Source organism: Patella vulgata, chromosome 7 (genome assembly GCF_932274485.2).
Source record: "Patella vulgata chromosome 7, xgPatVulg1.2, whole genome shotgun sequence".
NCBI classification, from domain to species: Eukaryota; Metazoa; Mollusca; class Gastropoda; family Patellidae; genus Patella; species Patella vulgata.
Window position 1 is genome coordinate 48,490,136 of NC_065885.2, and position 19,457 is coordinate 48,509,592.

At 36.2% G+C, this 19,457-nt stretch overlaps 2 protein-coding genes across 2 annotated transcripts in view; one reads left to right on the forward strand and one right to left on the reverse strand.

Annotated features, from left to right (window-relative positions):
• Window positions 1-4,324, reverse strand: part of LOC126826709 (neuroepithelial cell-transforming gene 1 protein) — a 29,865-nt gene extending 25,541 nt beyond the window's left edge. Inside the window, exon 1 of the mRNA XM_050555737.2 lies at window positions 4,214-4,324. Within this exon, the coding sequence (XP_050411694.1) occupies window positions 4,214-4,236 (23 nt within the window). The 5' untranslated portion in view covers window positions 4,237-4,324. The remainder of the gene's footprint in view (window positions 1-4,213) is intronic.
• Window positions 4,325-14,654: 10,330 nt separating this feature from the next.
• Window positions 14,655-16,497, forward strand: LOC126826708 (uncharacterized). Its single transcript, XM_050555736.2, has one exon. It carries the CDS (start codon window positions 14,941-14,943, stop codon window positions 16,465-16,467), a length of 1,527 nt encoding a protein of 508 aa, XP_050411693.1. The 5' UTR covers window positions 14,655-14,940; the 3' UTR covers window positions 16,468-16,497.
• The last annotated feature ends 2,960 nt before the right edge of the window (window positions 16,498-19,457 follow it).

Here is a 19,457-nt window from a genome sequence, read left to right on the forward strand (position 1 = left end):
ATCCAAAGTAGAAGCAATGCTGATGGCAACTGAACATGTGGAGCAAGAAAACAATGAAGAAAATCACAAAAACTCTAAACTTCACTATGGAATTTTATAAAAGAGAACATGTCTGTAAATACAAACAAAAAGAAAACAAAGACAATGAGTGGTGAGAATGACAACAGGAAAGGTTTCATTCCTCGTATGTACAGCAACAAGGAGAATCAATCCCGACAGATGCCCTGTTGCAGCATACAATTTTTATACATCCAAACGACCGAGTTCGATGTTGCACAAAGATGCAAGGTTTTATCTACAACCGAAGAGTCTGAAGAAAGTTGAATGCGAAGTTTGGTTTACTGCCCAGCCAGTTGGCATTAAAGTAGCTAAGTCTCTAACTCAATATCATCCAAAATCTTCAACATTGAAAACACGATTTATTTGTCAAATTAAATCAACATTCATGTTGTGATCTTACGGGAAAAAGATGGGCTTTTGATATCCAATATTTAAGACAAAATAAACATTTTACCATTGGTACACGAATCATGTACCATAATGCGCTTCAGCCCCAGTTGTATCAAGAGACTCGAGGGACGAGGCTAGACACATTGCACCAAATCAAACGGCGTATGTAGACTGGAATAACCAGACGCTAGAAATTTGCACTCGCTTGAGACTGCTGGCTTATTTCGCCGAACATAACTGCTTTGAAATTGGAATAAAAACGGAAACCATTCAATGTAAATCAGTTTATATACATTCATATTACAGTATTATATGCGTTGCGACCCACTTTTGTCAATTTCTAGGCCCAAATGTTAGCGATTTAGCTCCTTTAATATGTATAGAAAATGATGCCTAGAATGGCACAAAATGGTTGATTGAATAGCCGATTCACAAATCATTCCGTGCGGGCAACTAGTATATAATATCGCGCCTCTCAGATGCTGGTGTGCAAACAACAATAATAGCGTAACATTCAGGACACAAAAATACCAATTCTATTAACAACTATACAGTCGCCTCTAAAAACCAACAAAGAGCGAACTGTTCAATACTGTTGAAACGTCAAAATGATGAAAACCAACATCCGTAATGTCCACACCCACAACAGAAGCAAGCTCAGCACGCCTAAGCAGCAGGGGAACTCTTTGGGACATTCCATGATTTCCGGTGGAACTGTCAATGTTGTATCTAAAGACATCATATGATTAACCAGTACCATAACATAACGGCGAACACCCCTTATAAAACGACTTTTGATGCCTGAGTCCGAACAAAGTGGTTACGACGAGTCTGAGCTAAGTTTAGAACGAATTCCAAAATGGCTGCCAATCTCCCCAACACCAGCTTTGAAAAAGAAGCAGTATTTTCAACGTTTTAAGAACTAAAGGCAGCAATTAAGAGATGGGAAGGGTTAGGGTTAGGACTATTTTTACGACTATTCAGTTTTTAACTCCGCCGATGGAGGACTGTGACAGCATCATCGTAACAATATATATAACAGTAGCGATGCTAAACGCCGCTAGGAGCGCTGGCTGTACTATTTACAGACATCACAAAAAGTTGACCGAGAAAAGTATACGTCGTGTTACGCCTTGTCATGAATATTCAAAGTGTCAAACATTGACCACGTGATGTTTACCATCGAGAAAAATAGATGAACTTGCTGTCGAGTAGGATTTTGAGAAGCTGAGGTAAGATTTTCTGATATTTTTCATGAATTGAAAATTTGAAGTTGAGAGAAATTTTCGAAAAAGGCCCTCGACGCTCAAGATTTTGGTATATTTGGAAAGCCCAATTCATTAACTACTTAGTTTGACCATTTGTTAAGTCCGTATCCCCCGTAGGAATTCGTAAAATGGCTGAAATTGAACCATGTGGAATTAAAGGGAGGTAACTCGTGGTTGATGAGGGTTCAGACCATAATTAACCCCCCCCCCCCCCCCACAGACTTCAGTGTAAAAAAAATGATGTTAGATTTGGACAGGGTTTTTTATTATATTGAATGTTACTAAAGCTACCAACCAAACTTTAGCCAGACATTTCACTAACAAAGGATAAAAATTGTGAATGTTGTTGACCACCTTGGATTTTTTTTTCAGGAACTGTAGCTGAAGAAGTAAGCTACATAATATATACTCATCCAAATCCAAACATAGCCAAAGGCGATCCCTGATATTACTTGGTACAACATAAAATAGACAAATGATGATGATATATAGGCCTACTCATACAATTTGCATGAGGACTATAAAAAGGGGGGCTTGAAACTGACTGTTTCTCAGCATTCTCAAGAAAGTCCATAATTATTATAAATTTGGTATGAATCATAGAAGTTAGTTTAATTTATTGTTTGAAATCAGTGTTAGTAATCTTATTTTTGTTATTTCAATATTTGTGATAATATTTATTTTATTTTTAACATTTTCTACCTGAAAGAAGTGGCCTGATGCGTCAAATGTTTTTGTTTATTTTGAAAAATATCGCATATGAATAATGTGCAGATTATTTTATATTGTTATTATTGTTTGTTTTTGTAAGATACATGTATTAGAAATCTTATATTTGTTGATAAATGTGATAATGGTTTCTTTTTTTTTATCATTTATTTTAAACCGGTGGGTGAACATTTTTAATTTCATATTAAAAAGTAACAGATATGAATTTTGATCTTATTGTGATTTTGTTTTTAATATTTTTATATTTTTATGACATAGATAATGTCTCGGCAAGATGTATCACCATCTGAATGTTTATATTGTTTTTATTTTCATGGGATAATGTCTCAACAAGAAAGCTAGACTTCTACCACTGATATTAAAATATAGTATATCGTAATGCACATGTATCACAAATTAATTTTTTTAATACTCTTTCATGTAGATCATATCTTACTTTTTATAAGCTTACCTTTTAATTTGGACTCTTTTAAGATATTCAAATGTTTTAATTATGTCTATTAATTATGTCTGTTTTTATTTGAAATTGTAGTGATGTTGATCACAAAAATATAGCTGTTATATAAATCATAATTTAATTGTTAATTTTCATTCCTGAAACAAACAATTTCAAATTGATGTACATGGCAGCTTCTAAACAACTAAAGCAGTTGGCGTGGCAAAGGCGGCAAATCTGCCAAAAGCTTAGAGGTTTATTTCTCATTTTGCCACACACTTTCATGATTTTTAAAAATATCCACAGTATACGTTAGTATAACCGGTTTATAATTGTTGTATGACTGTGAATGGCCAGTGGTCAATGGCCTCGGAACCAGTAGGTGCCCAATTACATACATAAACTTGTTTCTCTTCGACATTGACATCATACAGTCAAAAATTGTGATTTAAGGTGTTGTCATGCAAAAAATAAATAACAGAACAGACTGAAAACACTTTTATGTGTGCTTATTCATTAAAAAATAAGCCTCTGTATTAATGTCAAAGCGCTACAATTTAAGTACACACAAATTTGAAAAAAATTTTGCTGTGATTTGTGCGAAATCGGCACGGATCCCAACTTTGAACCTCTGTAACATAAAAAGTATATACTAGAATATTATAGCGACAATTTGGCTTTATCAAGTACATCTAGATCTTTAATTAGTGTAATTTTCATAGACCTATCTTGTAGAGTTACTGAGATATTGGCTTCGGTCACTTTTTTGCGGTTTTTAAAAAAAGCTGTTTTTTAGCGCCTCTGGTTTGCCTTCTTTAAAACGCTATAACTTTTTTAATTTTCAATATTTTTTCGAAATTTTTTCAGATTATTCATTCTAGATAGTTCACAATTGCAGTATCGTTGTCATTTTTGAGTCAATGGTTGTATCTGAAAACCCGTTGGCAATGCTAATAACAGCCTGAGGACCATTTTTACGACTTGTCGTAACAATAGCCACTGCCGAGTCCGAAAGGTCGCGAGTCGATGGACCGAAATCTCAATATGTGTAGGCCTATGTAATCGATGAATTCTTGTAGATATGTCATCATATTTTCTGTTTTAGTGGCCAGATTTGTAGATAGGCTCCTGGCCTAAGTCCCAACTCAACCCAAATAAAGATATCATAATTAGATCCATCCTTTCGAATGTCTCAAACAGAAAAATGACAGTGTCAGTGTCAGTGGACGAGTGGTCACACTCAGCAGTGTCATGAGTGTCACTCGACTCAACCTGTCCGCAACACTTACACCGAAACACACGTCTGTTACTTTATAAAGTGTATACCCACCTAAATATATTTTCGTCACCCATAACAGCATAAATATCTTATGAGTTATACATTTAAAATGAAATAATAAGCTTATTCATTGCCGAATTTCTTCCTTGGTTAAAAATGGCGGCGAATTCTTGTATTCCGACTTTCGTCCAATCAAATCGCTGTATGTTAGTGTGAAATATGGACTTGGCTTGACATCCAAATAATGAATGGAATGCTACTTTGACATAAAAAGAAATGGTATATTTAAATGCATTGGTTAAAGCACTAATTTATAGCCCTTCGATACTAAACTGAATTTCGGAATGAGAAATATTTGTAGGCCGCTAAAAGGTGTCACACATTATCACATATGTGATAGAAATGGCTAAACATTACAGGCCTAAAACACGTTCCAAAATCCAAATTATAATTTTAATACCGAGATCGTTGCTACGATATATATGCGTATATATGTATATTAATTTTGATGTAGGGCCTATATATTTTCAAGGGTTTTCATAAAGGTTTAAAAATTAAGGTCGCCTGTCCAACCTCGTGGGTTCTCTAGCTGGGTCCTCCGCCCCCCCCCCCCCCACTGTTAAAAGACCCACGCGTAAGCAAATTATTGAAATAAAATTGAACCATGTGTTAGTCCCGAAATGACCTAGTTTGTGTCGAGTGGACGTTATACCCCATTCCCCCCCCCCTCTCTCTCTCTGACCCCCCCCCCCCCCCCCCGCCTTCGAATACGAAAAGTTGTCACCGTATATGAGACCGTGAGAGGAGACCTACAATTTATAAAAAGAATCGACTGTCACTAAATAAGAGAAAAGGAAAAAAAAAGAAGAAAAAGTCCGTGCATTACCATGTTTTTATTAATTATAGAATGAATATCTAGTGACATTCAATTATATTTTTGAATTGTCAGATATCCTCATATAGCAACTTTTGATCTTCGAAGGAATAATCAGTGTGCAGAATTCGCCCATGTAGCTGTAATCATTCGTTACGTTTATATGCAAGGAAATTATTTATGAATAGCCCCAGTGTTGAAATCAGTTTATGTCGACATATACCTATATTATCTTTTCATCGTGAAACAAAGTAGTGCAGCTTTACGGTTGTGCTAATATTTATGGATATACATTATATACTTTTTCTAAATAACCTAAATAGCAGAGCCAATAATATTTATCTTTTTTCCAAATTAAAAAACAAAACAAAAACAAACAAACAAACCACAAATTCAAGAAAACAGTTTTTGAAATATTAATAAGTATTCGGAATATGTCTCCATAATATGCCAATTAAATTCTTAAAATTGTATCCTATTAGTGTGACGGCAAAAATCAAGCGTTAAAAAGAAATAAACTCACCTAATGTTATTACATTAATAGTTTGTCTCGCGCCACGTGAGTAAGGTAGATATTCAGAGGGTAAATACCAATTATTGAGTAAGACTACTTATTACAGTACCTAGAGAGAGATATTAATGACCCATTAAAATTGTATTGCAATATTATGTCTGGCGGTGTGTCATGACATGATTTAATTGTAGTAATTAAACAAATGAATAAATTAAGATAGTTATATGTGCCACGTGTTCAAGATATGTCTATATATAAGTTACTGCAGTGTATATCAGTATACTTATTATGATCTGTTGAGGTGAACATCACAGACAAATTTTACAATCTTTTATAACTACCTTTAGCTTCATAAACGCAATCATGTCTAGTGGTATTAGAAAGGTGAGTGACCCAATAGTTTTGGCATAGATAATGGCCCATTCCTGATAATTTACATAATTTTCCACTTTACTGTCCACATAAACTCCATAATCCAAGTTCCAAATACGTGTAAAACGCATATCGTGTCCGAAATGATTTTAGCCAATGTCTAATTTTATGTTTTCCGCGAAGGATTAACTTTCTAACAGTCCGCCAAAATTAGAAAATATGGGTCAATATAAGGTGATAATATGCTGGTTTCTTTTTAGGAGGAGGGTGGGGGTAAAAACTATCATATGATTAAGCGTAGTATTTAATTTGATATGACATGGTCAGACATTAAATATCATGTCATCATTAAAACGCGTGAAATACCAATCTAATCCACTTAAATGAACTCCTTACAAGATCTGTTAATTAGTTAATCACTGTCTGTCTATAATGTTTGAGATGTACGGTATATATATAAAGATGTAAACAAGTTGGTTTTGCTCTGTTAGTCTACTGGACAGAGAAAAAACTCAACTCAAGAATATATGACTTTAATATATATATATTGAAGCAATTTTATTTTCCACATATCTTTAGATGTCTGTTGATGACCAAATTTGTTACAACACTCCAAATTCTAGGTATGAAAATAAAATGTAACTTTTATAACATAAAGAATAGTTTACCAGTCTTAGATATTCTGATGTTAATAATCACGTCGTGTGCATTTTTGTTGTTTTTGTTTGCAGGAGAGGAAACAAAAGACTGAAAAACGACGACGACAAAGAATGAACGAAACGTTAATAAAAATAAGAGATTTAGTTTATCAATATGAACTTATTAATATCGTGGTAAGTATATTGGATTTTTTATATTACCGTATTTATCATATATGGAAAAACAATTTTATTCAACTGTCCAATTTGGAACTTTTCTACCCTGTGTTCAGATCATAGAGATCGGAACCTGAAATTATATTCACAAGGAGGAATATCTAAATACAAATTGCCGAAAAGTGGAAATAATCTTCCTTTAAAAGTCATTATTCTATGCCCACTGATCAAAGTCGGGCAGTTATATCAAAATACCATTTAAATCACATTATGGGCCATCTGTTATATACTTTTCAAAGTTTCTGTGTATTATTTCTCAGGATAAAGAAAATCAAAGAATAGAAAAGATAGAAATATTAGAAAAGGCTATAGAAATTATAAAACATGTCCGCTACTGTAATAACACGTCTAATAATGTGTACCAACAAGGCTTTATCAAATGTTTTACAGAAATTAACTCGTTTTTATTGAATATGAACACATGTGATAATAATGTACGTCACAAAATTCTTGCATTCTTGATCCAAACCGGACATAAAAACGAGAAAACTGGGACCATGAAAAGTGTTGGCAAACTAGAAGCCTGTCAAAATGTTTCTATATCTTCTCATACAAGTCTTACCGAAAATATAAGACCAGCATGTACTAAAACACTAAACTCTATGTATAAAATACGGTGTGAAAATAATAGTGTATGGCGACCCTGGATGTAGTTGTCAATATTTTGTTGTATTATTATTTTGTTCTCCATGTTATTTTATCTAATTTATTTCTGAAATAAATCTATTTTTCAAATAATATACACTATGGCTGCTATTTATTATTTCGACAAATATTGACAAAAAAGAATAAACGGGATAATTGGTGTTTAAAGATACATTATCATAGGCGTAGGAGCCCCCCAAAAAATTTATTTTCGGGCAATGAAAAATTCGACGACCTTTTTTTTCTATTAACGTTTAGAGAAAAAATATAACTAACTTATTTCTATAAGATCCACACTGCCCGAAAAGTATTTTCTCGTCTTTTTCTTGTCCACTGCATATGCCCGAAAATATGCCCGAAGCTCTCTTATGATAGGTATGCCCGAAAAAACGGTATTGCCCGAAAAACGGGCATCGGGCCGGAAAGCGGCAGAGGAAACTAGCAGTAAAACGCGTTTGCGACCGTCAAATATTCCAAAATTTTCTTGACGGGTCATTCGCCTCTCAAAGAAAACCGGCGCCGCTGTCTATAAATCCGGAATTTTTCGGGCATTTCTAGTTTTGCTTCCCTAACTGTCGTCGAGCCCTAATAAAACACTAATTTTACTTTTCTTGTAATTGAATATCACGAATTTGTACTGAATTGACTATGGATTAAAACATTTTGTCTGGAGCCACTCTACTTTGTGCGACATTTTTCAGGCATCGATTATTATTTGTGAATGCAGATGCAACAGTCTGATTGGATGGTTAGAATTCAGAGTGGGATTTCAGTTACAAAACCATTGGATACTTTTGGAGTTGCTTACACGGGATAGAATAGCAGAAAACGCATTTACGGTGATTAAATTTTCAAATTTTTCTCCGGGAGGGTGAGGCCTCCATATACCGCGCGACGACTGATTGGTTGTTTGGAATTCGGGTCAGCCAGGTAGGCTATATTGGATCAAATTGAAGTTGCTGTATTCACAGACTGGAATAACAGGAAAACGCGTTTGCGGCAGTTACATTTTCAAAATTTTCTCCCAACGGTCCCGTCTTCGTTGACTGTAAACGATTGATTGGAATTCGAGTCAGCCACCTTAATAACTTTGAAGTTGCTTTGTTCACCGGCTGAAATAGCAGGAAAACGCGTTTGCGACAGTTAAATTTTCAAAATTTTCTCCTAACGGTCCCGTCTTCGAGGACTGTAAACGATTGATTGGAATTCCGAGTCAGCCACCTTAATTAGGCTATATTAGACCGCTTGAAGTTGCTTTGTTCACTGGCTGAAATATCGGGAAAACGCGTTTGCGGCAGTTAAATTTTCAAAATTTACTCCTAACGGTCCCGTCTTCGAGGACTGTAAACGATTGATTGGAATTCCGAGTCAGCCACCTTAATTAGGCTATATTAGACCACTTTGAAGTTGCTTTGTTCAACGGCTGCAATAGCAGGAAAACGTGTTTGCAGCCGTCAAATATTCCAAAATTGTCTTTGGGGGGGGGGGGGTATACAAGGTCGCTGCTGTCTGTAAACCCGAAATTTTTTCGGGTATTTCGGGTTCTGCCCCCCTAACTGTCATCGAGCCCCTACGCCTATGTACATTATAGGAGATTAGATAAAGAGCTGACAGTTCTCACTATAATGGTTAAAATCTAGATAATGTAAAGGGAATTTGCTGAAAATTTCAGTCAAATTGATCCAGTCTGAACCGAGTATGTAGCGATTGAATTTTGGGCCTAAGCTCGATCATCATTACTAAAGTAAATATCACAGGCTAGCGATGCCATCGTGAGTTGATTATGGTCTGGTTAAGTTAATGTCTAATTAATAATTTAGATAACATTTCAGACCTAAAGAAAGACCTGCAGTTGGCAGATTTAACTCTTGCATAATGTATGTTAAACTAAACTAGACGTTTTTGGTGATATGTAGACCATCCGAAATTGGTGTTTTCCGATCAAAGATTAAAGAGGCAATATTATAACGTTCACGAAGAAAATACAGATAGGCCCACGCCTTTACGGTAATCTAAATTCGGCATAGGTATATTATATTCAAAACAAGAAAACTTAAGTCATCAACACCCAACACTATTGTATACCAAAAACAAGTCAAGTTTGCTTCCAAAATTGATTAAATCCGAGAAAATTGTAATCAGAAAACGACACAACTATATAATAGGTTGTGTGTACAAAGTTTCATAAATATATTTTGAACGCTCCATGCCCCGGAAAATATTTCTCGAAGAAAGGATAACGAGTCAACTTCAATATTATTAAAGACAACTTACCAAACTTCGCCTGGCGCGGAATAATAACCCCTTTCTTTACACAAAATTACAGTTAGTTAAATTTGTCACTTTACCCGAGAGACCCGTTGACACTCGTGCACCCCCATCCTCACCATTCGCGCTAATTTGCATTGATAACTATACCCCCACCCCCTTCACCCCACAAGAAACAAACCTCCATCAAGGCTGAATGTTGCCCTATATTAACCCCAAACCCAAGAAGAATGTTGCTGTATTGTAGCGCCACGGGACTTTTGTCAGACGTGGAAAGCGGACGTAAAACCGGTTGCCACATCCGGCGTATGACCCATGCATCTGCTCTTACTACATCTTTTGGAAAATCCTTGTGATCGTCTAGTACAATGTATTTGTAATTCTGTTCTTTGGCTACGCCCCCCGTTGTGTATTTTCTTCTTTCTATCCCCGCCGTTAAGACGGCTATCTTCTCAGTAGTTAAGACGTTTGTCTTACCATAGGAGTAACAATGCATCAGTTCCTTTTACATTTTATATATCAGGCACGCAGACTCGCTGGAGAGAGTCTGCTGATAGATATTGCTAAGTCTTCTCCCTCTGGAATCCAGCGGCTGTCTGACGAATGCCTAGAGATATGATAGTTTTGTAGCTTTGGGTTTGGACCTTCAATTATCTAATTAATCAAATATTACGTAATTAATTAAAATGATTGGTTAATTGGCCTAATGACGTTAAAACAAAAACAAACACACCCTTATATGGACAGTGGAAACTTACCATTAGAAATGTCACAAGTGTTATTTTGTTATTAACCCAAAATTAAATGTTTACCAAATTATAATTTTTTTTATGTGTCCACCCGTCACTTATTTTTTGGGTGCATGAGATCTGACATCTATAGAATGTGTGAATCCAATAAAAAATACAATATAATGCTAGTATTAATTTAAAGAGCAAAAATTCTACCAATCTATAGTCTTACATTTTGGACAAACGGGGTGGGGACGAGAGATTTAGAGAACAGCATGGAAATGATGTAAGTACAGGATATAATAAGCAAACCTTGCGGTTTCATGGAAATGAACAGTTAGTACGCCCATATCAAGAGCCGAATGCTGGGCCCCCAGAAGGCGGGTAAGCAGACCAAACTTTGGCGGGGAGGGGCAGCGCCGGAAATGTTTGGTTCTGTGGCACATGCTATAGATTTGACGTATTGCTGAGCCATGTGTATCAATATTGTCGTTGCGCGACATTGTTTTGTTTGTTTGTTTTTTTTTTGTTTGTATTCTCCATTGTCAGTATATTAGTTATGGTATGAGTTTATTTTGAACGCAAATTAAATTGTCTATGAAATATAGTGACAATAGGACATGGAGGTTTGTTTCTTGTGGGGTGAAGGGGGGGGGGGGGGTATAGTTATCAATGCAAATTAGCGCGAATGGTGAGGATGGGGGTGCACGAGTGTCAACGGGTCTCTCTGGTAAAGTGGCAAATTTAACAATAGTCGACATTAAAATATTTAAAATTAACATCTCTTTCTCTCAACCCCAACTCTTGTAAAAGTCTAACCAACGTGGCTAGACTCAGGAAACCACTACATCGTGAAATGATCGTCAAAAGTACCCAATGCGTGTCTGACTATTCTTGCCCTCACTCCCTCTTTTATAGGTACCCATTCTTTTGCCTGTGGTATTTACGTAATAGACTGATAACTGCTAAATTCCAAATATGACTATTGTGTAACTGTTGTGACATTAAAACATATAGAAAAAAAAATATCATTGTTCCTGGTACACATATTCGAGTCGATATCGTGAGAAAACACAATGGTGAAGTCCTTAAGAAAGGAGATACAACAGTAGCAGCCTAGAATCAACAAACACTTAGACGACCGTGCCAAAAGAGAGATAGGCACTGTTTTCTCAAAGGCACTGTTTTAGGAATTTGTTATCAAGAAATGTAAACCTCCATTTTTCCACGTTCATTTACACATGGACTTCAAGCACATACACAACACAACAGAAAGGTTGCCAGGAAAAAAACCACACGCCCGCACACCCCAGTAGCCAGCCGGGAAAGGGCGGGGGAGTGGCCCCCCGAAAAAATGATTTGTTCCCCCCCCCCCCCCGAAAAAAAAGTTGCCGACCATAGTATGAGTCCAACCCTGTTTAATATATATGTTAACGATCTACAAAACTACCTTCAAAAATCAGCTAGCACCCCGCTGCTTAATGGTCAACCGTTATCCCATCTTATGTTTGCGGATGATTTAGTTTTATTGTCCTCTAATGAGGCTGATCTACAGAATCAATTAAATAATTTATCCGAGTTCTGTTCCGATTGGCAACTGAAACTTAATCCAAATAAAACAAAAATAATGACGTTTCTTAATTCTAAAATAAGTAAAAAGCAAAATTATATATATAAATTTTATTTTGAAGAATTTGAACTCCAAAATACCGAAACGTACAATTATCTTGGATTAACGATTACTAATAATTCTAGCTTTAAAACTGCATTTTTTGACCAAATGAAAAAAGCCCGACGAGCGTGGTATGCGATAAGACAGAAACTATGCTGTACTGAATCCCTGCCCTCTACAGTAATGATAAAACTTTATCATTCTATTGTTAAGCAGATAGCCCTTTATGGGGCAGAGATTTGGGGTTCATACGTTATCAAAAACAAAAACATAATTAAGATTGACAGATGGGATAAATTTGAAGAAAACAGAAGTACGATCAACATTTGTAAATCCATTCTCAATATGCCTAAGCGTGCTAGTAACATGGGATGTCTAGCTGAATGTGGTATCCATCCACTATCTCTGGACATATATCAGCGTATGCTTCTTTACTTCAAAAGATTCTTATCGGATAATAAAAACAAACTCCTAGACACGTCATTTGTAGCGGATTATGAACTTTCTTGTAAAAGTAGGGTTGCCTGTCCAACCTCGTGGGTTTTCTCCGGGTCCTCCGGTTTCCTCCACTGCTTGCTAAAGACCCCTATGCGCAAGCGAATTATTGAAATAAAATTAAACCATATTATGTTAGTCCCGAAATGACCTAGTTTATGTCGAGTGGACGTCAAACCCCATTTCTGTCTATCTATCTATCATGTGGGCTGGAAAACGGGTTTACGGCCGTCCAAATTTCAAAATTTTTAGGGGGAGGAACCCCAGGCCGCAATCCACCAGCCCCCCCCCCCCGCTTAGACGGTCACTGCCCCTCCGCAGCAAGCAAGCTGGCTACGGGCGACGGGCCTGCGCCCACATCAGCTAGTTCGTGCGCGCAGTGCGTCATTTGGACATTAGCTTTAGTCTCCAGAGCACACACAATCAAAGTCCAACTTAGTCATGGGTCTGCAGTTCAGTGGGCCCCGCATTTCATGGCACAAAGAGAACAAAATCAAATTCCAGATGAAAGTTTCACAGTAATCAATCTAGCGGCGCGAGGGTGGAGACTGAGCTATCCCTCAAAATTCTCTGTGAAGTTCCACTCGGTGATCGGTCTAGGCTTCTAGCGACGCGATGGGCAGAGACTGGGTGAGTCTGCAATCCCCCAACCTTCTCTGCTGTGATTGGTCGAAACCCATTCAAAAAGATATGAAATAATCGTTTCGTCGCATTAGGGGCCCCGCGATTCTAGTCAGGCTCCGCTCCGGTTAAGTTGGGCTCTGCACACAATAGACGACACGACGAACGGACGGTGGAGGGTGGGGGGACCTTATAGGGTACGACCACTTTGCAATGTGGGCGTAAAAAAATCAATTAAATATCACGGCAAGTAAGTGAGTGTACTAAATTAAAGGAGCTAAATCGCTAACATTTGGGACCTAGAAATTGACAAAAGTGGGTCGCAACGCATATAATACTGTAATATGAATGTATATAAACTGATTTACATTCAATGGTTTCCGTTTTTACTCCAATTTCAAATCAGTTATGTTTGGCGAAATAAGCCAGCAGTCTCAAGCGAGTGCAAATTTCTAGCGTCTGGTTATTCCAGTCTACATACGCCGTTTGATTTGGTGCAATGTGTCTAGAGTCGTCCCTCGAGTCTCTTGATACATCTGGGGCTGAAGCGCATTATGGTACACGATTCGTGTACCAATGGTAAAATGTTTATTTTGTCTTAAATATTGGATATCAAAAGCCCATCTTTTTCCGGTAAGATCACAACATGAATGTTGATTTAATTTGACAAATAAATCGTGTATTCAATGTTGAAGATTTTGGATAATATTGAGTTAGAGACTTAGCTCCTTTAAATTACGAATTGTCATCTACGTGGTGGAGATAAGGCTGACTGACAACACATTTTGCAAATCCTAAGGTTATGATGTAAATATAAAGTTATCATGCGATTCGATTTTATCTGTCCAAGTCCATCCCATGTTATTGTTAACGAACGAATAAGGCTACAAATGATCTCTTCCAATTTAAGTAATAACAATAGGTTTGCACAACATTCTCTTTAAATGTTAATATATATATATATATATATATAAACTTGCAAGTATGACAAGACATTTGATACAAATAGGTTGAAATGGCGCGCATGGGGTGGGGGTCGTTGCGTTTGTCAGTATTCTAAGCTAATAGATACTGATTGACATGTATACTAATCCCTAAATTTGATAACACACAACCTTTATAAAAGTAGCAATTCAACACACGATACGAATATGCTCAATATTTTAGCCACATAGGTGTTGTTCGAACCGTCAAATTATTACAATAGTTGACCGAGTCTTCACTATAATGGGATTGTTATGATATTTATGATAATACAAGTTTATAAAGTACTATATTAACAAAGAACCCTCACTCTCACTTCACGTACAAGATATTTCTTTAATAATACCAGTATAATATTCAATAACCGATATCTATATATAGGCTGTAGAAATATATACAGGTCACATTTTAATATTTTCATAACTGATATAGAAAGGCTTAGGGATCGGAGACTGCTACTACACACACGGCTCTATATATTGGGGATTAACATATTATGGTTCGAATAGGGACAATTGCATAGCGAAATAGAGTGGTCGTCAGCCGTTGCACTTGATACATGCAATATTGAGGATTACTATTCACGACACGAATTTCTTATTTCGAATCGATAATATTGATGAACCTTGTCTTTATATGGGGTATAGATTAACACCATTGGTCATTAACGTGTGTGTGTGTGCCACATTTTGCTGCTTAATGACAGAGGGTTGAATTATAGCTGAGGATGGAATACCAGAAAATGAACAGAAAGAAAGAACATTCCACAGTAAGGTTCCACGATGTGTCTCGCAAGACGTCATCAGTCCAGAAATACAGTCACGCATACCTACCACGTTTAAATCGACAAAATACCGAGATATCCCCAGTAACTAGAATGGACGAACAAATGCACGACCTTTTGGATGCAATGACTGACGATAAGATTGAAGAAGACGTAGCAAAACTTACAGCTAAACAGATAATCAACCGCTTGATCTTGTATCTTCGTAAAATTTCGTCCATTGATTTCAAAGCTGCATTCCAAATTGAAAACATTCCTCAATTTTCGAGAGATACAGGTACTCTGTATTATATTTTACCATTTAAATACGAAGGAGTTCACATGGAAACATTGGATCCAGGCTATGTGACATTCAAACTTCCGAAGCAAGCCCTGGATAAATTAGACCGGTTCCAGAAAGTCAGGGCATATGATGGAATCCATCTTTCTCCTTTGAAGTTCCAGTGGTATATCAGTGAACTCGTTCAAAAAGCTGTAAAACGAATAGATGCTGAGAAAAAGAGCCGAGCAAAACGAAACTACGAAATAACCACCGACAAAGAGAGATTAAATACAGACGAAGAAAGTAGGGATATAGACAAAGAAAAGAGGAATACGGAAGAAGGGAAGGGGAATATGGATGAAGAAAAATCATATGAAAAAAACAGGAATGCAGGCGAAGAAGAGGGAGATATAGATAAAGAAAAGGGAAATATGGAAGCAGAGAAGGGGGATACGGATGAAGGAAATACAGATGAAGGGGCGACAGATATAGATGATAAAATATCTAGTGATATGATGAATGAGATGGAAATGTTGGGTGTCGAAACATGTTTACATACTTCAGAAGTATCAGACACAGAGTTCGAGTTACCGTTTACAATTAAACTAGCTGGTGGATGGAAGGTAGAACTTCTACCAGCAATATTCACTTCATTAAAGGATCCAGTGTATTTGATGAAACCATATGAAATAGATGAAAATAATCATTCTGATATTCGTTGGCGAATATGTTATGCCAAACGTGAAACAACATTACTTAAGTCAATATGTAATACCGACAAGGATTTGAGATTAGAAGCCATGAATGTGGTATTAGCTTGTTTAAAATGTGATTCAAGGTTAACTTTATTTTCAGATTATCAGATTCAAACTTGTCTTCTACATGACATGGACTTTCTCATGGATAACTCACCGCGATGGCAGAGACAGACATTACAAAGATGTGTTCAATCTTTATTTAAAAGGGTTTACGATTATGTGACTTCGCGAAATTTACCACATTTTTTCATCGAAAATTTTAATTTATTCGAATACTGGACAGAAAATGAACTAAAAGTAGCAAAAAGTGCCCTGGGAAGACTCATCTCAAATGAATCCGCTATGATGAATCTGATACAAAGAACATTACGCAGAACAATTGACACGACTCCCGTTAGTTTACCAGAAAATCGAAGCAGTTCGACGGATTTTAACCGATTTGATTTGTAATATATGTGAGTAAAATGATCATTCACTAGACTAAGTCTTGTGGTGTTTTTTTTTTAACAAATAGCAACAGATTGGCAGGGCTGGATTAAGCTTGCATGGGGCCGCTGGCTGAAAATATCACGGGGGCATATTCTGTTTATTATCCGTCACACTCACACGAATGCAATTTGTATTTCAGATGGTAGAAGGATAGATTTAATTGGCACACACATACAACATAATAAATGACATTTATTTATGGTACAAAATGTTTTATAACAAATTTGGGGGTTCTGTGAATTGGACATTCTACTACCAATGTTTCGTTTGCTAAACTACCAAGAATCCATAAATTTAGATGATATGTTTGGACACGATCTAAATGAAGAAATTGGCCACATCTAAGATTCGAAAAAAAATACAATAAATTTTTATGGCTATCATAACTGTGTGTCGCTATCATTATGTGAAAAGACTAAAACAAATACAAAGCTAAACATTGTACCAGGAGAATAATTTAATTTAAGATCGAGGAAAACGTTAAAGATCATAATTTCTTCCATTGATTCAAGTGACGTGGTATCGATCCCATGCTTGTATGTGACAAGGAATATGGGTTCCTAGATTTTCTCTTGGTTGTCCAGCCCCTCCCCCCCCCCCACACACACCACCACCTCTAAAGACCTGCGTATTACAAGATAATTATTAAATTGAAGATAACATATGTCATACATTAGTCCCGAAATGGTCTAGTTTTTTTTTTTGGGGGGGGGGAGTGGACACACAAACCATAGAAATATATACAGTATATACTTCTATGCACAAACTAAGGTTTGGTGCAGAAAGTTTGGATTGGTAATAATTGGATAGGTAGATATGAATTCGTGTGAAAGAATGCAATTTGTTTGACTCGTGGTAAATTAATAACTGGTTAAAACTCCATTATATTAATCTCATAATCCCCAAGATAATTCATTTATTACCTTACCATTTATATAGGAATGAAAAGACTTTTGAGAAGATTTGACAAGCAGAATTAATAATGATTGATATAGGAGGTTTATATGTACACTATATGTAAATCGAACATAGCCTTGTCCCAATTCTCAATCAGCCCTTTACTCTTTACATTCTATTATATGCCAACGCGAAGTATTAATCTTTATTATAAGATAGATTATCATATCCCACATAGTCTCTATACACACGTTGTAACACAGTTTTCCTGCAGGCAGGGGCCATTATTGTTAAACATGTCAAAATGTTTGTATTCAAAGTTCCACATTTCACAGATAGATACATGTGCCTTTAAAATGGCTAAACCTTTTTGATTTGAGTAAACAAGCGGTTGCCATGCAAGATAAGCTCACATTTTGCAAGACAGGGACAAAGAACAAGCTAACAAACACTTTTCATACAACTACGGGCCATAATCCAGAAATTTACGGTCTGTGGGTTATTAAATATACTTTTCAAGTTTCATCAAAATAGGATACAAATTGTGACCTCTAGAGTGTCCACAAGCTAAAAATGTTATTTTTCGTACCACCAGGGGCCATAATTCATTTACTTAAGGTCCGATACATGCCAATATCGAAAATAACAGTTTAAAGCGAGAATTTCAAATTTTCTAAGAAAGTCAAAACGTAATTATATCTATGTCTTTTGCTCAATGGGATGTCAACTCACAATTATACGATCATAGGTGTCATTCTCACACTTAAAACTCATTTACACAGGAAATAATAACACAATTACCTCCCAATTATCCCCCTTGTTTTCTATTCTCCACCATGGAGTAGCTTTTTTCAAACGTTTGAAAATGAAGAGGAAAATGATATTTTTGCCAATTTCTCAGCTGGCAATAGTGAATTATAGGATTAATAGGATTATTTTTTAACAAGGTAGGACTGTTTATGGATACCATCTATTTTCAGGCTTTATTTTAATAAATTTTAAAAATATAACTTAAAAATTTGCAATTTCCGCTTTAAGTTGCCCTGTGTAGCCTTACAGACATTTACAAATTAAATAATTAATACTAGATTCCCCACTGTCGTGCAATGCGTCGCGATAGGATTGTCCCTATTGAATCTACGATCTGGTACATGCAGATACGTTCGGATACTTTTGGATTGCTACAAATGACCTCAATATGATCCACGATTACTCCACGATTAAAACCACTATTTCAATCGCAGCACGAATCGTGATAGTGGGGACCTAAAATAATGAATAAGCTTACAGACTCAACCAAAGCCAAAATGTGGACGTATAATTGTCAATTCGATTGAATGTTTGTATTTTGATTTTTTTTGTTTGGGTAACAATTTGTCTTCGTTGAAAATTTAAAGTGCACATAAGGTCACCATACGAAATTATATGTACTTGTAGCCAGTTGTTACTACCAGTTCACACCAATCTGATTGAAATTAAATAAGTCATCTTCACTCAAAGTCGCAAATATAGACCTCTCGTAAACACAACTTTGCCAATTATCGTAAACTTTCTTAATCTCAGCAGATGCCAGTGACGTCACAGTGGCCGATTGCATATTCGGCATATTTATTCCTTAATTACCTATATACAGCCTGGTGTGTATTCATTAACGCCTGACCTATTCCTTAATCCCCTAATTAAATAAAACAATTGACTAGGGAATAATTTGTTTTGTAATTTATTTTAAGATCCAATTTAGAATTTTGTTTATAATACCATAACAAAGACAGTCGATGTATTCCCCGTACAATAATTCGTTTTCTATGAAGGCAGTAAGATGGGTGTAAAATTGTTATCAACGGTGCTACGAACATCTATGAAGTCGAGAGATAATTAATTGTCGGCTTTTACGAAACGTAATGCTTTCGTGGTGGTACTTCTGGATGTGATTGACAAAGTAACTGTATCGAATCGTCCCCGTCTCTAGCCGCAGCCCACCAATAGAGATGGTAGAGATGGTTCGTTATACTTCGAAACCAGACTGATGCTGAAACGGTGTTTTTCTTTTACAA